At 28.4% G+C, this 19434-nt stretch overlaps 3 protein-coding genes across 3 annotated transcripts; 1 reads left to right on the forward strand and 2 right to left on the reverse strand.

Annotated features, from left to right (window-relative positions):
- Positions 1-300: 300 nt before the first annotated feature.
- LOC111309929 (RING/U-box superfamily protein) lies at positions 301-1181 on the reverse strand. Its single transcript, XM_022908953.2, has one exon. The coding sequence runs from the start codon at positions 1028-1030 to the stop codon at positions 476-478; it is 555 nt and encodes a 184-aa protein (XP_022764688.2). The 5' UTR covers positions 1031-1181; the 3' UTR covers positions 301-475.
- Positions 1182-4355: 3174 nt separating this feature from the next.
- On the forward strand, positions 4356-10933 carry LOC111309930 (putative choline kinase 2). The gene is made up of 9 exons (XM_022908954.2): positions 4356-4550; positions 5340-5767; positions 6258-6379; positions 6500-6695; positions 7976-8093; positions 8183-8230; positions 8706-8806; positions 9624-9738; positions 10559-10933. Exons 2-8 carry the CDS (start codon positions 5414-5416, stop codon positions 9720-9722), a joined length of 1038 nt encoding a protein of 345 aa, XP_022764689.2. The 5' UTR covers positions 4356-4550; positions 5340-5413; the 3' UTR covers positions 9723-9738; positions 10559-10933.
- A 727-nt stretch (positions 10934-11660) lies between these two features.
- Positions 11661-14363, reverse strand: LOC111309932 (proline-rich family protein). Its single transcript, XM_022908956.2, has 3 exons — positions 14016-14363; positions 12907-13041; positions 11661-12157 (listed from the first exon to the last, which is right to left on the reverse strand). The coding sequence occupies exons 1-3, from the start codon at positions 14190-14192 to the stop codon at positions 11816-11818; spliced, it is 654 nt and encodes a 217-aa protein (XP_022764691.2). The 5' UTR covers positions 14193-14363; the 3' UTR covers positions 11661-11815.
- Between the last annotated feature and the right edge of the window lie 5071 nt (positions 14364-19434).

Here is a 19434-nt window from a genome sequence, read left to right on the forward strand (position 1 = left end):
GATTTGGGTGCAAAAGAAGTTTGTGCAGATATTATTAATCCCTCAAAGAATAAATTAGTGGGAACTTTAAGGTAATTGAAGACTTTGAAAGCAACCTGTCTATTAGCAATGCCCATAATCAGCATTGTTGGTGCCGACAACCACAGACCACTAACTTATAAATTCAGAGAATTAAATTACTAATTTTTTATATACTATGCTCTTCATAAAGATATGTGCACATAAATAAATCGGACCCACAAATTTGAAATTTAGAAGAAAAAATAATTAAATAAATTGGAATACCTTTAGCCCAAATTCGATACCTAATCCCTTCACTTTAGCTGATGCATGATTATCTTAATTTAAGAAACATTAACCTCTTTTAATGGAAAAGATGGTCATTTCTATAATTTTAAGATAAAAAATAAAGGAAAAACACATGAATATTCAATAGGTTTTTTCATCTAAGAAATCTATTACTATTACTACAAAATCACCTTCCATGGACGGCTAGAGACACCAACTCTGACAAAGGGGTGGAAGAAGGTGTAGGAACCGGAGAAGGAGCTGGGGAATTCCTACACAGAGGACACGTGGCACTCGTCCTTAACCATTCATCAATGCAATCAACATGGAAACAATGGTGGCAATCTGGAATGCACCGTACAGAATCCTTGGGTTGATAGTCCGACAAGCAAATGGAGCATGTGCCATTGTTGGGCCTAGGCAACCGACGGCTTTCGCCCAGAACAATCTTCGGGTAGGACTCGATAATGGGCTCGTCGAGGCCTAAAACCACCGTACTTGGGTCCATCAAGCTCTCGGTAATAGACCGGTGGCTCAGTTCTTGATTAATATTGCTATTATTGTTCGTATTTCTGCTGCTGCTGCTATTACTGCTGCGATTACTTCCACTAGCTTTAACTCTTACGCAAGCATAGGAAGCGAGCATGATTGTGGAGATGAGTACAAGAATGCTTACAGCAATGGCTATGCCGTAACCAAGGCCGACCCCGGTTGTTGACGCCGGTGGGTCCGCCGTAGACATAACTATTTGCTACCCTAAATATGCAGAAGGATTGAGAGAAAGAGAAAGATATCTGTTGCCAAAGGAGAAAAAGAAGTGTGAACCAAGGGATCTTGAATTGAAGTGTGAGTTAAATGGTGACGGCAGGTGGGCTAACACCCGCCGTGGTCCACGGAAAAATATTAAATACGAGCTTTTGACTCTGAAGTTAATGTTTCAAATGCCATTAAATAATTTAATATTTAAAAATATAGAAACCGAATTTCTTTTTAAAAGTTTTTAATTTATCCTTAATTTTCAAATTTAAAAGTGTAAATAAATAGAATACTTAACAAATAATTTATGAACGTATTTAATTTTTATTTATTTATATTTTTTTATCAAATTTAATAAATAATTACGAATAATATTTTATAATTCGTTAATTAAATGAATAAATTATTAATACATCAAATTTTATTTATATTTGATTTATTTATATCTAAAAATATATATTAATAAAATGTTCGATGAATAATTTATAAGTTTATTATTTATTTATTTATTAAATTTAATTAATTAATTAAATGAATAAATAATGAGGATAACAAAATTCATTAATGTTTAATTCATTTAAGTTCCTACTCAAATCCATATCTATTTAATTCACTAAAAAAGAATATTACACGTCTATATCCTCTTGAACAGATAACCTTCAAGAATTTGACCCACATTATACCATTTAAACTAATATTTAGTTGTCAAAAACTGAACATCTAAGGATAATGATTTTTAAATAATGTCATATTGGAAAATAAATAATATTTTTTTAGAAAAATAAATAATATTTTTTAATATAGGGAGACAAGGATGAAATTTTCTGAAGTGACACATAAGACTTTAAGAGCAAGTAAAATTTAACCTAAGAAGCTAAGGTTTGAAAATGTTAAGAATAGTATAATTTTTGTAAAATTAATTATAATTTTCTTTTAATTTTGTGGGTTTTGTGTTAATAATCTACCGAGAGACTTTTAAAGAGGATAAAGGGTAAATTTGATGCTTAAAATTTTGTAACCTATTTTCATTTTTGTTGATTTTCAAACATGAAATAATAAAGGGACAATATTAGCTGTAACGTTTGAATTATAATAAAAATTATATATTATACTTGAATTTTAAAAATATTTAAAATAATACTTAAATTGTAAATCTTTTAATTAAAAGGTTGTTTGATATTATTGTCAGTTTTATGTTTTATATTTTTGAAAATTTTGTTCTTTATCATATTTTTATTCTATTGAAGTTGAAAACATATTTGTTTAGAAGTTAAACTTTTGTTGCTTAAAACAAGGGACAATCAAAAGAAATAGTTGAAGCAAGGATTTTTTTTATTTTAAAGATTTTTTAATGTTCGGTAATCACTTTAAATTTCGATTATTTCGAAATTGAATTAATTGGATTTCATAAGATAGACAAGTTATCTTAATATTTATTTTTTTTATTTATAAAACTCGAAACTAAAGCTTTAAAAAAAAAATTAAATTTTTTATCATTCGAATCAATATTGATGAAATAGTAGGGATTTGATTCAAATCTTTGATTCAAAGCTTTGGTAGTTTGACAGATTATGAAAATTGTTACGCAAGGTATTATTCATCCGTGCGGTAACAATTATGAAAATGTTTCTAAAATATTAGAAACATCACTTTTTCACTTCCAATAATTTTTAAAATTTTGTTTTTAATTTTTTGTTTTTAAAACAAAAAAAACCAACCAAAATTTTTGTTTTCAATTTAAAAAAAAAAAGTGAAAACAAAAACATAAAACATAAAAAAATTTATCTCCATTCGAACCTCAATGTAGTATTTAAAAGGTTTGTTTATCACTTATGCACTATAATTTAGAGTTAATCATGTTAATAGTGAATAACACATCAATTAACATTTTTATAATTCAAGTAATATATTATAGATTTTTAAAATTTAAATATTATATTAAATATTTTATTATAGTTTAGAGATTATTGGTGATGTTTTACTTAAAAAATAAAGGAAATTTTCATTATTTTATCTAAAAATAAATAAAGCACTTTTAACTAAATCTATGATAATATTTAATGATTTGAAATTTAATATACAAAAATAAAAATTAATTAAAAAGATAAAAATTTTGAATAAATATAAACCATAAATTTAGGTAAAAATATATTATTAACCATTAGATAAAGAAATGAAAACTTTTTTTTACTTTTTAGTGAAGAAAATTATTTCTCTAGATTAACTCACTAATGATATATCATTTTCATTAACAAAATATTTTATGAAATATTCTAATTTTATTACTTTTTTCAAAAATTAATGAAATAAAAGTAATATTACAAAATTTATTATTTTGATTAACAAAATTTTTTTAAAAAATTTCCATTCAATTTTTTACAATAATCAACAAAATAAAAAATTTAGTAATAAATTTAATAAAATTAAGAGTACAATAATAAAAATTCAAAGAAATTGACATATGGCTATAAAATTCAATTGACCTATCATTTTATCTATCTATAATGAGTATAATTTCTTTTTTTACACTTGTACAACTCTTTCCTAAAGTTGGCAATGAATCAGATCGAAAAAAATTTTTGTTTATCTCGATCCAATTTTATAATTATAAAAATTGAACTCGATTTGTTTTGAAATTTTTTTTATTTTTTATATCAAATTCGATCCGACTTAATATTATATAAATTGTATCCGATCTGATCCGACTCAAAATTAATAAAATATTATTTTTTAAAATATTAAAATATAATTATATAAATAATTAATTAAATAAATAATTAAAAATTAATTTTTATATAATATTGTGTAGGGTCGAGTCAGGTTTGCCTAAAATTCGAACCCGATCCAATCTGATCTCGAAAGTTTTTTTATATTATCTGATCCGACTTCACCTGATCCGAAACTCAATTTTTTTTTAAAAAAAATTTTTATTTTATAAAATCGAATAAAATCAAAACTCATCAGAGATTGATTGAACCGCTGACCCTACTTTTTCTTATAGATTTACTCGTTTCCATCATCGTGGGATTGAGGGGTATTTTCAAAATAAATAAAATAATATAGATATTCCTTTTATTGTAGTTAAATTATCACAGTGAAAGTTTTTTTGTGATCAAAATTTTTTAACTTCGATCTCTATTATTTTAAATATATTATTTAATAAAAATTTTCAAATATATATTTTAAATTATTTCAATCAAAGTTATTCAATTATATTTTTTATATTTTTAATAATAAATAAAAAAAAGTCAAACATCAAAATTTTGACCGTAAAAAAAGACAATGTAACAAATTTCGGGAACAGAGGCAGTAATGAAGAGTTGAAGATCGCCTCGTATGTCGGAAAATAATACTACAAAAACGGAAAACCATCTGCAGGAGATCCAACAGCCAGGAGGATTCCTTTCCGGTGAATTCTCATCTCTCCCCTCCGGTTTTCTGCGGTTCCTCATCATAGAAATCTCCTCCTTTCCATCCATAAGGAAGAATCCCTTCTTTTGGTTCGGGTGAGCATCGATTCGCTGTGTTCTTTTTTTTTTTTTCTTATTTTTCTTAGATAAAATTTATTTACTTGTTTATTAATCCTTTGAATTCTTACATGTCAAAAAGTTTTATTGCATTATTTTCAAGATTTGTAAATATAATTGATTTATAGGATCATAACATTCTTACATTTCAATCTGATTCTTTTTTTTTGTTTGTCTCTCAATTTTTCTATTGCAAATTTTCCTTCGTAAATAATTGCTATAACGCAAAAAGGAAATGACAAAGAGCTAAATTATTGATTAATAACGGATAAACAACTAAAATGCAAGGCCTATTTTAATGAATCGTTCATTATTATGAAAATTGAATCATGCATTTTGTTAAAAAAATGTGATTTTTAATGTCTAATTCATGTTTGCTTTCATATCTAAATTGCACTTTAAACTTGCAATTTATTTTCCTTTGAGTTTCTAACCATCTTAATTGTTTCCTGAAGTCAGTTAAGTACTGGATTTCTTGGATTGTTTGTTTGTATCTCTTTTGCCTATTAATATTCAGCGATATCAACTTATATTATTCTTGTAAGAATCATTTTTTTTTTTATCAATGGTGAAATTTTCTGTTCTTGTAGTTATTGTCAAGTTTGAGCTTCTGTTGGTTGACTCTGCTGCTTTAATTTTATGTTTAAATCTCCTTCATAGTGCTTATAGTCATGCTATAGAAACCTTGTTCTTGAATTTGCATATCATAATGGAATCTGTAATTATGAATGTATTAATTTGTAATGTTTGATTATTTTTCCTCTCCAGGACACCCATTCCCTTGTTCAGATATTTTATTTATAATCAATAAAATTTTGTGGAGTTTTGGTGGCTGTGTTGTTATGGGTGCTGCAACTAATGTTGTAAACAATAAAGAGGAGAAGTTGCCACAAGAAGTAAAGGATGCTTTACAATCATTGGCATCTGAGTGGGATGATATAGTGGACTCAAAAGCTTTGCAGGTTATCCCTCTTAAAGGTGCAATGACCAATGAGGTCTTCCAAATAAAATGGCCAACCAGGACAGATGATGTGTCACAAAAGGTTTTAGTTAGGATTTATGGTGAGGGTGTGGAGGTGTTCTTTGACCGGGATGATGAGATCCAGACATTTGAGTTCATGTCAAAAAATGGGCAAGGACCTCGTTTGCTAGGACGGTTCCCAAATGGGCGAATTGAAGAGTTCATCCATGCACGGGTACTTTGAACCACTTCCTTTCCCATCCTTTTTCTCTTTTTATTTATTTTAGATATGAACATGAAGCATAATGCAGTCTGTTTCGAAATGGTTATGTGAATAAACGGCTTTGCTTTTCAAGCATCTATTTTAAGTAATTTTAGCATTAAAGTATTTGATTTACACAGTGGTTTACTACCTGTCTATCCATTATGTGAATGACTTGCAAAATATCATTTCTGTGATTGAGTTAAGATGACCTTCTGAAAAACATTTTGTCATTTATATCCACTAAGGACATAACTTGTTCATGTTTGGTATGGTGCCTCGTTTATTAAGGACATCAAGATTTGGGATTTCCATGGGAATCACATTTTTTTGAATTAGTATTTGCAATTAATTAAAGATACTTTTTCTCTCTCTCTCTTCTGGATGACCTAGAGGGGTCATTTACTAATTTGAAATGTCAAATGTGTATTGATATTCTCTCTTCTTCCGTATTGACTCTCAGACACTGTCAGCATCTGATTTGCGTGATCCAGATATATCAGCTCTAATAGCAGCTAAATTAAGGGAGTTCCATGAACTCGAGATGCCCAGTCCAAAGAAAGTTTGGCTATGGAATAGATTGCGGTACATTTTAATATTTCTCTGCTAATTATGCTAAATGTTGTGGATGTCATATCTATCACCTACTTTATTAGTTTTAAAGTTTTTACCATTGATTAAATAAATTACTTCTCAATGTTTCAGAAATTGGCTTAATGCAGCCAAGAGGGTTTGTGCCCTGGAAGAAGCTAAAGCCTTTTGCTTGGAAGCTTTTGAGGAGGAAATTTCTATGTTGGAAAAGAAACTCTCAGGGGGCCATCAACACATAGGTTTCTGCCACAATGATTTACAATATGGTAACATAATGATCGATGAAGAGACTAAATCAATAACCATTATTGTGAGTTTCTATCAAACTGGCTTGCTTAATATATGATTTTCTTACAGTAATTTTAATAGCAAAACTCTTTTTTTCTGATTCTCACTGAACTATATGGTAATAGCTTCTAATTAGTGGGAAAGTTCTAGACAAGGTGGAGTATTAGGCTGGCTTATTAGTTGCTTTTTTGACCAATATGGATGTGGGGCTCAAAAGCAAATGATAGCCAAAGACTAATATAGGTGCTAGTGGTAATAAGGTCGTTAATTGTTCATATGGTTGCATTATTTATATTCTTCCGAATAGATAATTCCTGAACCCCACCCTACCTGTTTGGGAGCAAGTTGGCTTAAGATAGAGCAGATTGATGCGTTTATCTTAGTCCTTTTATTATCATATTAGCAATAGCACTCTTTATGTATGAATGTGTTTAAAGCATCTTTGTTCTCATATGATGCATTTGGTGATATTTGCATGTTCTCCAAGGAGAGTTGTGATTCTGCCTTGTTGAATGACTTATAGGACATTGATGTATGTCTTGTGATCTCATGGATTTCTCATTGACTGAGGTTAAACGAAGATAAATATATCAGATATAACACCAGAGGGAATTTCATTATATTATTTCCTTTTTTTATTGATTTGTAACTGGGGCATGACTTACCTAAACTGCATTTCTTTTAAGACCCACAACTTTAATCCTGTAGGAAGCCCAAAAGATTATTTTTCATGGAAGAATATTTGCGTTTGACCATTGTATACATGTATTAATCTGTGGTTAACTTATCATATGATTTAAATGCTTTGTTTGCTAAGTTATGAGCATTGTTAATGTGATAATTTTTAGTTCTCTAAGTTGTATCTAGGCAAAGTTTCTTTTCTTGATTCTGGCCTTGGGCTGTCTTGTGTCCCGCTTCTACTTTTAAAGATCCTAACTTTCTTCAATATTAAATATTTAAAAGAAAAGAGAAAGAAATACAATCATGTATCTCATAGTATCCTTTTAAAAATGAATTATATTGAACTTTGGGATTGTATTTGCTTTGTATATGATCATGAATTATATTAAGAATCTCAAGCTTGATCACGAATTGTTGACTAAGGCCTTATTTATGCATGGGACATGTAACTTATCAAGCAGAAAGATATCTAAGTAATTAGTGAACAATATAAATTTCTTATGATCTTAAATTTGCAGCTCACTAATTGATGACTCTATTTTCTCCAAGACTGGTTTTCTTTCAAGTACTACATATTTAATTTTAATTCTTTGAAGGTTGATTGGCTGCCTGCTTTTACAGGATTACGAGTATGCAAGTTACAATCCTGTTGCCTATGATATTGCTAACCACTTTTGTGAGATGGCTGCTGACTATCATACAGATACTCCCCATATTATGGATTATAGTAAATATCCAGGTGAACCTTTTGATCTCATTTTTCCTTTAAAAAAGTTACTTTTTATGCCCTGAATGATAAGAAATTTTCTTTGCCTGTGGTTTACATAGGTTTGGAAGAGCGTCTAAGATTTCTGCATGTATACCTGAACTCATCAGGTATCTGTTTATAGCTCTTAGCACATTGGGTGACTTTTTCATTGTTCTCATGGCAGCTATTTTGAATAACTCATTGTCAGATATGATATGTACACACACACACACACACACACAAACTAATAAAATCTGAAGAGTTGTACCCCTTGTATTTAGAGAACAATTAGCACTCCATTTTTTAAAATTCCAATTTTTAGTCTTCCACAAGCATGGATATCCTAGCTGCATTTATGTCTAACTATCTATAATTGTTCTATCTGCAATCAGTTTAGCTTATTATATCTTGTAAAGTGGTAGGTCTTTTTCCTCCTTCCATACTTAGCTGAAGGACTAATTCAACACATTTTTTAGAAGTTAAGGCAGTTGGAGAACCCAATTTAATGCGTTTCAATATATGTAATTGAACTTGATCTGTCAATGTAACTCTGAATTTGTTGTATTGTCAGCATCCCATGACATTAGCTGTCTTTTATTGCAGGTAAGGAACCTAGAGACACTGAAGTGGAGCAGCTGCTTCAAGATGTTGAGAAATATACTCTAGCAAGCCATCTCAATTGGGGCTTGTGGGGAATAATATCGGTAATTTCCATTCTCTCATGTTAGCTTGTTTATCATAGCATTACCATCTTCAAAATCATTCAATGATGAGATAGAGGGCTGAGCCATGTTGACCTAGTTGTGGGCCATTTTCATAGCAATAGTATTTAAATGGCTGTTATCTAAGTTTCATAGCAATACCCAGTTGTGAAATAATGAAAGTTTTAATAAAATTTTAACTAATAATTTACATTCATTGCTTACATTGGAAGAAAGGTTTAAATTTTAGATTCAACTTGCTTTTCATAGCAAAATTTAATTAGTTGAATGAGACGTTTTTATTTTTTCTTTACAATGTGAATGGTTAATTATAATTTTATTAAAAGCCTTATTTTTTGTGAAGAGGTCATTCAATACAAATTATTACACAATTAACCTTTTATAAGTATTTCATTTCTTCATTAGTACATCCTTTCTCTCTTTGCATCCAGTCTTACAACTCCCACTTCTCTTTCTTTTCTTTTTTTTTTTTTTGCAATTATCCTATCATGAATTTGGTCATGCAGAGTGCATGGAACCTGTCATAAACAGGCTTTGCTTGAAGTTGTTAGAGGTTTAAATGTTTAATCTTCCTTTGAGTTTGAAATTTAATAATCTGTCTCTCGAAACAAAAAAGATACACCATTTTGCTTTGTAAATGTAGTCATTGACCCAAGAGGGACCATACTTAGGGATACTTTAAATTTTGCTCGTTTGTGAAGGAGAGAAGAGATGCTGCTTGATGTAATGACATTGGCTTGTAATTACCTTCTTTGTGGGCTTATTACTTATATGATTTTGTATCTTTTATCCTCCTCAGGAACATGTGAATGAAATTGACTTTGACTACAAGGAATATGCCAGGCAGAGGTTTCAACAGTATTGGATGCGGAAGCCTGAGCTGTTGGGCTCTTCTTGAGGCCCTACTTGTTAGTGTAAGTAATGGTGTATAGTTCTTTATCCTTTCTCCTTAGTACACTGTGTACATATGAACTGTTTGTAGCAGATATTCAAGTTTGTTATTCTTTTCATGATATATGTTTCATGAATGCTTGTATTATTATTTTTCTATTTTGGGAATTTTTGGGGGTGATATTCACTAAAAATAATTTGATGATATTGCCATCTCCCATCCGTGTCTGATTTGTGGCTACAAGAGATTTGTTTATTATGTATTGTGATTAAAAACAAAAGCAGATGATATTATTTTTTTGTTGTATACTTTACCTTTGAAGGGATTCCTTGTATAGGGATGACATTATTGAAATTGATTATCTCCCTTTATCTTGGGTTTGATTTGAATGGAGCTCTAGAATCAAAGTATTATGAAGGCAAAAGGACTTTTTGTTATGTGAACTCAACTATTTTTGTATACACATTTTGAAGGAGAATCCGGTGACCGGTTAATAGATTAAATCTAGATAATAGACGGTAGATAACTTAGATTTGTTTGATCCTACTAGAAGCGTTGATACAGACTTGTAATAATTCCCATGGATCTTATCTTGAAACTTGAAGTTTTGATTGAGCCGATACTTGATGAATTTAACATGTGATTGATAAATGAAACGTAAAAGTCAAGTAAAACGCTTTAACATGTCTGATTCCTTAAATATGTTTAATTTTATAGCTAATTTCTGTTTTATATAGGCATCATAATGACACATGATTAAGGATATGTGTGATGGTGCTAGTCATGCTGTGTTCAGTTATGACGTTGTATTGCATGAAATAACATGAATATTATTTTTGTAGGTTAATAAGGAAAACCAAAAAGGACTCAGAAGGAACCAGTTGGTCATTTCAAGTAATATTTGAGCTTGGCCAAGGAAAAAGAAAAGCTAGTTTCAGGTACCCCTTTGTTTCATCAAATTGTGCACACCGAAGGCCAAAAACAATAATCTCTTATTGGGTGAATTGCAGTGTAGGGATGAAATGATGGTAAATAAAAGAAGTGATATAATCCTTGAATCTATCATTTTGTTTTGAGTGATATCTAATAATACATCTGAAAGATCCTATCATAGTAGCGTCCTCTTCGTTTGGTTGGAGAGGCAGTAGTTGCAACTAGCTGCTTAGGGTTGTTCGGATATTTGTAAGTTGATTTGAATCAATCCTTTTTTAACTGAATTTTGTCTACTTGATCGCATGATACATTTAGTTATTGAAGTGTTCTTATCGCGGGAGCATATCTTATACAATAATTATATTACAATTAACTAATCAGATTTTAAAGTTATATAAAGTTTCCCAAAATATTATGTGAAGTCCCCTCTTTTAAGTGATGACTTTCACTTGATTTTTGATTGGACAATTATAGCATTATAATAAAAAAAAGGGTAATGGAAATGCTCTCTCCTATCACTCATAAGTTGTTTGAGCAGAAGTTGAGATGCGACCATTACTGTCAGAATGAAAATTGTAATATCAAAGGCTTTTTCGTAAAATAGTTGCTCAACCAGATTAGTGAGGGTTCAATTTCAGTGTCTTTTAATTTACATTACGAGTAGATGTGTCAATTTTAAATACAAAACATCAATATGAAAATAATATTAAAAAATATATATATTAAAATAGTGCAGTTATAAATTTTAGTAAAAATTATATGAAGGATGGACAAAAACAAAAAAAAAAAAAATGTTTTGTATTTGATGTGTTTGACACAAATTATGAAACGATAATTTTAATGTTTTACATGTGTTAGACAAAATAGACAAACACAAATACATAATAATCTTGAAGTTGCATATGTTCCATCCACTGCTGGCTTAAGAATTAAGATGGACTTTGAAACAATCTTGAAGTTTTGGTCATTGGGACGGTTTAATGCAATGCTTTTCCTCTTGAAGTGCTAAAATGAAATGAAAAACCATCACAGATGGCTAATGTATAAAAAATAATATCATATTCCCATATTGTAACAGTATTTCAATGATCACAGTAGTAGTATACAGGAGCTATATATGAAGACAAATAAATTTAAGCATAACAAGAGATTGGTCCAAAATTTGTCTATGAAGTAGTGGTCAGACTTGAAGACTCTGGTGGAAGTTCAGATTGAACCTGAATCTGTGAAACTTCAGGAGCAGAGCTTTCTGTTAACTCAATCGGTGCTGCAGCTTCGATAATTTCTGGTGGTTTAAACTTGTTTATGTAGTAACTAAGTGTTGGCCCGGTATAGTCAGCTGTCTTCACTGGTGGTGAATTCTTGCCAACTTGGAAGATTATAGACGAAGCTCCAGCAACAAAGATAAGGGCAAGTCCTGTGGCGATTGCTGCTGTATTCTCAGCTCCATCAGCCGAAGAACCTGCACTTCCTGAGCTTATTGCACTTTCTGCGACGTAAACTGCAGGCTGGAAAGCATACATTAAAATTCTCAAGAGTCCATATGGTAGTTGTCCAAGAGATATGAAGTAGAGGGAAGAAAACAAAATGGATATAGGATGAAGGTAAAAAGAAAAGAAAGATCAAGTAGAACGATAACATATATGAAACTAGGAATCATTTTATCAGTTCTGCGTTTCCTACAGATCATTTCCCAATTTATAGAAGTAAGAGTTAAATCAACTTATATATCACGGTTCTCTTACTCGTACTAGGAAACAAGACATATCTATTATACATAATTATACATAGTAATCTAAAACATGATACCATGATAGGACAGGAAAACTATACGAAAAAAAAAAACATGATAGTGACAATTTAAATTTTTAACAAAAATCATTTATGGGTACAACATAAATCAAAAAATGTATTTTTGTGTTTTTCGTGTCGACAAGAATTATACCTGAATACACAAATAGCCAATGTTTTATATAACACAAATGCATGAATTGCCGGGTCTAACATATGCTATTTGGGTCAAGTTTTTTCAGCATGTCAAATTTAAATCATAATTTGAAAATTTCCAAAATCCTCTGCATGAACCTATATATAGTTTTTTCCTTAATTAATATTCTCCTTTTAACTTTTAGTGTTATCCAAACTTCTTGTAAGCAACAAACAATCCAAATACATACTTTCCCTATAAGATTAGTTATACAGGTAGAAATTCAAGAATTAATGGATGAGGGTAATTGGAAGATCTAAAACTACCAACCTCAACTGAATAAATGTTGGTCTGCCCTGCAGTGTCCTTCTCAACATAGCCGGTCCAGCCCCGTTTGCGAGGTGGAAATGTCCCAACCACTTTGGTCTTATCCCCTGCTAACCAATCCATACTCACCTTCCCAACCTGTTCAAATCTTAATATTAAGTATTTGTTGTACTACAACTAAGATAAATATCAATTGCCATGTAAATTATATCAAAACATGCTTGCATAGTTATTTATGCAAGGAAGAAAAGTAAACAAGTTATAGCAAAACTTTTGGAAACAATCACAAGTTTTCAGAGAATTGATGTTACAATATCATTGAAATTGAGTGCAGTTCACAGCCATTTCCCAGGAGTACAAACTCTTTCACCGCTGAGACCATATCTTAAATCATATAACCTATTACAATATCCAGAAGTAACACAAATATTCTTTCTCCCATTAGTCTCAGCTGTGCTTGTCAACACCAACAAAATTGGAAATTTCTCCAAACCTCTCTCTCTTTTTTGTTAAGCAGCAAGGGAATTTCTGGACTCTGCCCGGTACATCTCTTCTTTGTGCCAGTCCAAACAGTTTATCTATGTCAAATTTAACGAATTTATAGAAAATTACCTTTCCAAGTCTCGCAGTGGATTTGAATCCAAGCACAAAGAGAGGGCCACATTTTCTGTTGACACTGTCTCTTACTGACCCCTTTGAGACCCAAAACTCCAAACAAAAGCAACTACCATACTTTAAAACTTGTTAATATAAGAATTACTTTTAATTTCTTCTCTACTTTCTACTACAATTATCAGACAATATACCCTTCTCTTCCATAGGACAACTACATATATAAATATAAGTATAGATACAAAGCAGAAATGCCTATAAAATAGATGTCTTTTAAGTCTAATTCTTATATTATACATCAATTTTAATATAAATAAATAAAGTTAACCATTAACCATTAAGAGGTAGAATTAAAATAGACAAGTGAGAAGCAAAGAAACTGGCTTGAGAAGTTTTTAATTCATATCTAAACAAACACCAAAAAGAAAAGGCATGCATGCATACAATAGAAGGAAGAAAATGAAGCATGATAAAGGCAAGGAGCTAAGGCAAGGGCCAACCTCCTTATCAGGGGCACATTCTTCTTCATTACAGTCTTCAGATTCGTCAGAGGAAGCTCTAACAGTGAACAAGCTGGATTGCCTTGTCTTGTTAAGTTTGTAACATTCCTTCAACAACTTTGGAGAATTGAATACATAACTGTTAGCTGATATCATTGCCTGTGATGCATATGCCATCTCTGTTAAGGTTCTCGGTTTAAATTCTTTGGTTTCTGCTTAGAAAGTGGAGAGAAGTGAGGAAGACATCCCTTGATTTAATGGGGGTTTTCGTTGTTGTCAAGGTTTTGTCTGGTGATAGGAATTTTGTGGTGAAATTTTAACGATTTGCCTGTCCATGCTGTTGCGTCTGGTCTAGCATGAATTGCCCAGGAAAAATATCTTAGCCAAGATCTGGGCCTTTGTCCAAAATTCTCTCTCCATCAAATGGTTTGGGCCTAGTAATTTTTATTTATTTTATTTTATTTTCTAAGGGAGAGGTTAGTGTAGAAAATTCGTGTATTAAAGTGTTTTATTTGTGAAAATGGGATTAATCCAAATGGCTTTAGCAGATGGACAAAATAAGAGAAATCAAAAGTGATGTTTTTAATTGAGATTAAATTCAATAAAAAACTGATAATTTCTAAAAGAACTTCGTTAGGGTCTGTTAAAATATTATTTTATAATAATATTTTTGTATTAAATTATGCAATTAGTTGATAATTAATGTTATAATGCTAGCGAAAAGGTTGGTATACTCACTGTTTGTGCGGCCAGTTAGTAGTCATTATAAGAAGTGTTTAGTGTCGGGTTAACGAAGTGTTTAGGGTAACTGTAAACCATTCACGTGATCTAAACTCATCGAAATAACTCGGATATCATAATAATTATAAGAAGATAATATAAAAATTATTAAATATATTGAATAAAGTTTTTAATTTTATAAAAGATTTTAAAATAGTAATACATGTTTTATAATATATATTTAAAACAATAAAAAATTAATTTAAAAAAAAATTAGTTCCTATCTTTATCACATTTATAAAATTAAAAAATTTCATTGTTATTGCATCCAACAATTACTCTTATCTTACATATACTGTGAACAAGGGAGATATATAGATTGGAAATCCGCTAGGAATCTTACTTGTCTGGTGAAAATCCTGTAGAAATCTCATGATTTTAGTTTTAAGCAACTCCGCTTTCTCTTAATAAAATTAAGGGTAAAATATATCATTAGTCCTTCAATTATAGTTGTGTTTTTAAAATAATTATTAAACTATTAAAATTTTTAATTTAATCATTAAAATTTAAATATATTTTTTTATCACTCGGATGTTAACTCTTAATGATGTACTGATATGATAATATTTTATCAGTTATCATCATGTGACGTTATTACGTCACTTGATATGTCACGTGACATTGTTAATGTGACATTATCAATTTAAAAAAAAAATTTTAATGAAAAAAAAAAAAGAATAAAGAATTTTTGTTCTAGTCACTTAACTTTTTAAAAATTTATATTCTAACTATTTAATTTTGAAATTTTACAATTTGATCACTAATAAATAAGTTTTCAAATTTTATAAAAAATAGAAATAAGCATTTGATAGCTTTATTATATAAAATTAAATTATAAATTTTTTATTTTATTATAATTATACAATTGAAAATTAAAAAATGAATGAATATTATTTACTTACAAAAACTATTAAAATACTGTTAATTCAAATTTTGTAATTCAACTTTTTCAAATAAATTTAAGTAAATATTTTATATTTCATAATGTCAAGACTCTAATTACAAAGACAATTCATAATTTTAATTTCATGTAATAAAAATTAAAAGAAATATAGATAAAACAATTTATTATATTAAATTTTACAAATATTGGTGATCAAATCATTATAAATTTATAGCGACAATGAGTCGCGAACAATAAAGATCAAAATATTAATAAATTTCACAAATATTAATGATTAAAATATTAATAAATTTTATTTCATAATGTCAAGATTCAATTACAAAAAAGAATAAAATAGTTATTATATTTCCTTTAATATCTTATTACATGAATTTAAAATTACAAAATTATATTAAAATTTATTTAGGTGAGCTGAATAACAAATATTTGAAGTAATAATATTTTAGTAATTTTAGCAATTGGATAATATTCATCTAATTTTCAAATTTAAATGGTAAACTAAAAATAAAATAAAAATTATAATTAAATTTTATGAAACAAAATATAAAATGTTTATATCTATTTTTTATAAATTTTGAGAATTTATTTGTTAATGATCAAATTATAATTTTTAAAGTTGAGTTATCATAATAGAAAGTTTTAAAATACTAAGTGACTAAATTAAAATTCGTCTTTACTTTTTATTTTCAATTTTTTTTTCAAAATTTATGATATCATGTCAATAATGGCATATAACATGTTAAATAATGTGATAATGCCACGTGATACTTGACAAAAAAATTTTCTCATTATTCTGTCATTAGAAGCTAACAATTCAATGAAAAAAAATATTTAATTAACTTTAATAACTAATTAAAATTTTTAATAATTTAAAGATTATTTTAAAAATACAACTAAAATTAAATGATCAATAATATATTTTATCTTAAAATTAAAATTGAATCCATCAAAGCCTCGAGCTTTGTCTTCATCGCACTCTTCTATTGTAGCCTACGTTTCCTCTTCGGTGAACGGTAATTCCTTGGGGATTTCCCAAAGTACTGCCGGAAGTGTCTCGTCTTATTTCTTTTGGAATGTTATTAAACTTACCACTATCAAAACTATTTTATGCATTGCTATTATTTATGGCTGGTATATTAAACAAATAGTTGTTAACAATCAAATTTGAATTTAAATACATTGACCAACAATGTAATCTTACAAAATCATATATATATATATATATAAATTATTAACACAACTTTGATTTTCCAAAACTTTATCTCTACTTTAGAGTGTTAAGTTTTAATATATTTTCAAAATTATTCATTATGTTTAAATTTTGCCTTTTCATCTTAAAGTTACAAAAGATATTAGATAAAATAATATAATTTTTATTTTTAAATTTTTTTTTTTATTTTTGATATTATTAGAATTTAAACTTTAATTATTAGGATTAAAAATTCAATACCATATGATTTAATTTATTTTTTATTTTTTAATTTGATAAAAAAAATTATATTTTTTCAATTTTTTAATTTTTTCTACAAATACATCAATGATAAAAATATTTTTCAACTTTTTATTTTTCTTCTTTTCAATTTTGTATCTTTTCATTTTTAATTCATCATATCAAACAAAAGCTTTAATTATTTCTTTATCATATTGTAAATTGTTCTAGCACTAAAAAAAAATTGTAACCACAATAATGGTTTGTACAGACTAATTTTGCTACTAAGCCTATTATTATTTTAGAGAACATAAAGAGGGCGAGCACACGTAAAGGTACACACTAGCTTTCATTTGGTCTTTTTTTCGATTGACAATTCAAGTTATCTGATTAAAATTTAATTTTTTTATTAAAAAAATTTTAGATTCAAATTTTATCAATAATCGATTTATTAAAATTATTTTAAATATATAATTTATAATTATTTATTTTAAATTATTAAATATAACACATTTTCATTTAAGAGATTAAATAATTTATTTATTTATTTTAAATTTTTTTCTTATTAAAGAAAAAAAACTCAATACAAGTTGGCCCTTGGGACTTGGGACTTGGTGGTCCTACTGACAAGATTATGTCTTCTTCGAAACTATCTGGTTATTTGGGGCATCATTACGAGAACAAAAATGCCTATTTTAATTGAGCTAAGTTTACGGCAATCCATGAAGCACTTTCAACTTTTTAAATGGGGCTTTAATTAAAAAAAAAAACTTATTTTTCTTATAAATCTCATTCATCTAAAACTTTGAAGTTGAAATTTTCAAGATAAAATATTATTTTTTTTTATTTACAGAATTTTAAAATGAAAAGAGAATAATTTGGTTAGAACCCGAACTTCATGCCTTATTTATGATTCTTTTATCGTTAAATCAAGAAGTGAAAGATAAAATATCAAATTCTATATATGCTTTTAGAACACAATAAAACTTTACATTGTCAAAATCTGTTTTTAAACTTTGATGGGTCATTGAAAACTCCTTCCTATGGAGCAACTAATCAAAAATTCAAGGCCACCAAATGTACTAAAGAAATCTCAATATGCGTGCGTTGCTTTTATATATAATAAAATTAATGTCATATTGTAAAGTAGTAATTTTTTTTTGGTATACATATCTATATTAATGTGAAAAAAAATATATTTGAATTTAATTTTTTATTCGAGAAATACATACATCAAAGGCACATTAGGTTTGTAGATTTTTAGATCCAAGAAGGAAAGCGATTTAGAGGAAATGATATTGAAAGAGAATACATGATTTTTAAATTTTGTTAACTTAAAAAATATAAGATTTTTGTATTTGATTTAGAGGAATGTAAGATTGCTTAATAAAATCTTTTATCAAATTATCTTTGATGACACTTAAATAACATGTAACATTCGTAATAAGTTACACATGAATAACATGTTAATTTTGTTGAAATTAAAGAAGTTTGAAATTTTTTTTCATATTTATATCAACATAATTTTACAATCCAAATTACTATCCTTACCTTAATTGCTTTTATATAGAGAAAATATGTAGATTAATCTTAGATTTTATATGTAATAATATTAAGTAAAGATATTTTACGTTATATTTTAATTTTGTTATGAGTAGTAACATTCACTATGTTTTTTATTTTAAAAAGGTTATTTTGTTAAAATTCAAGAATTTTGAAAATATAATTTCAACATCCATCATATTTTTATCATAAAAACGTAATTTTTGTTAAAATTTCATAATTTTGAAAATAAAGTTTTAACGTCTATTACATTTCTTATCTTATCATGGGATGTTCTGTGGTTTGATATAATAAGTGCAAGGTGACATCAAACAAAGCTACCATAACTAGTAGGAACGAAATAGACCTTAAGAAAAGTGGCATTTGCAGCACACCTCGAAGTTGTTTCTTTGTTCGTTGGAGGTTCCATCATAGATTCAAACAAGGCTTAGAAGGGAACACTACAATCAAAGTCATCAATGAAAGATCATCATCAACTACAAATTTGTAAAGAAATAAGTCTTGAATCTAACAATCTTAAGGCTTATTTACATTCATCAAGAACTAAGGTGGAAAGGTTCAAAGACACATAGAAAACGGCTGTAATGTTTCAAAAATTGGAACAACATTAATCAAGCAACTTGTGAAGAGAAGAAATGGTTCACATATGAAAGTATGCCAAGAAAGAGGAAGATGAAGGTTCTAACAAATAATGATTATAACGGATCTCACCAAAATTAGAAAAATTTTATCCATTTTAATTT

This window comes from Durio zibethinus, chromosome 19, assembly GCF_047325235.1.
Source record: "Durio zibethinus cultivar Kanyao isolate XHJ-2024 chromosome 19, ASM4732523v1, whole genome shotgun sequence".
Taxonomy (NCBI): domain Eukaryota; kingdom Viridiplantae; phylum Streptophyta; class Magnoliopsida; order Malvales; family Malvaceae; genus Durio; species Durio zibethinus.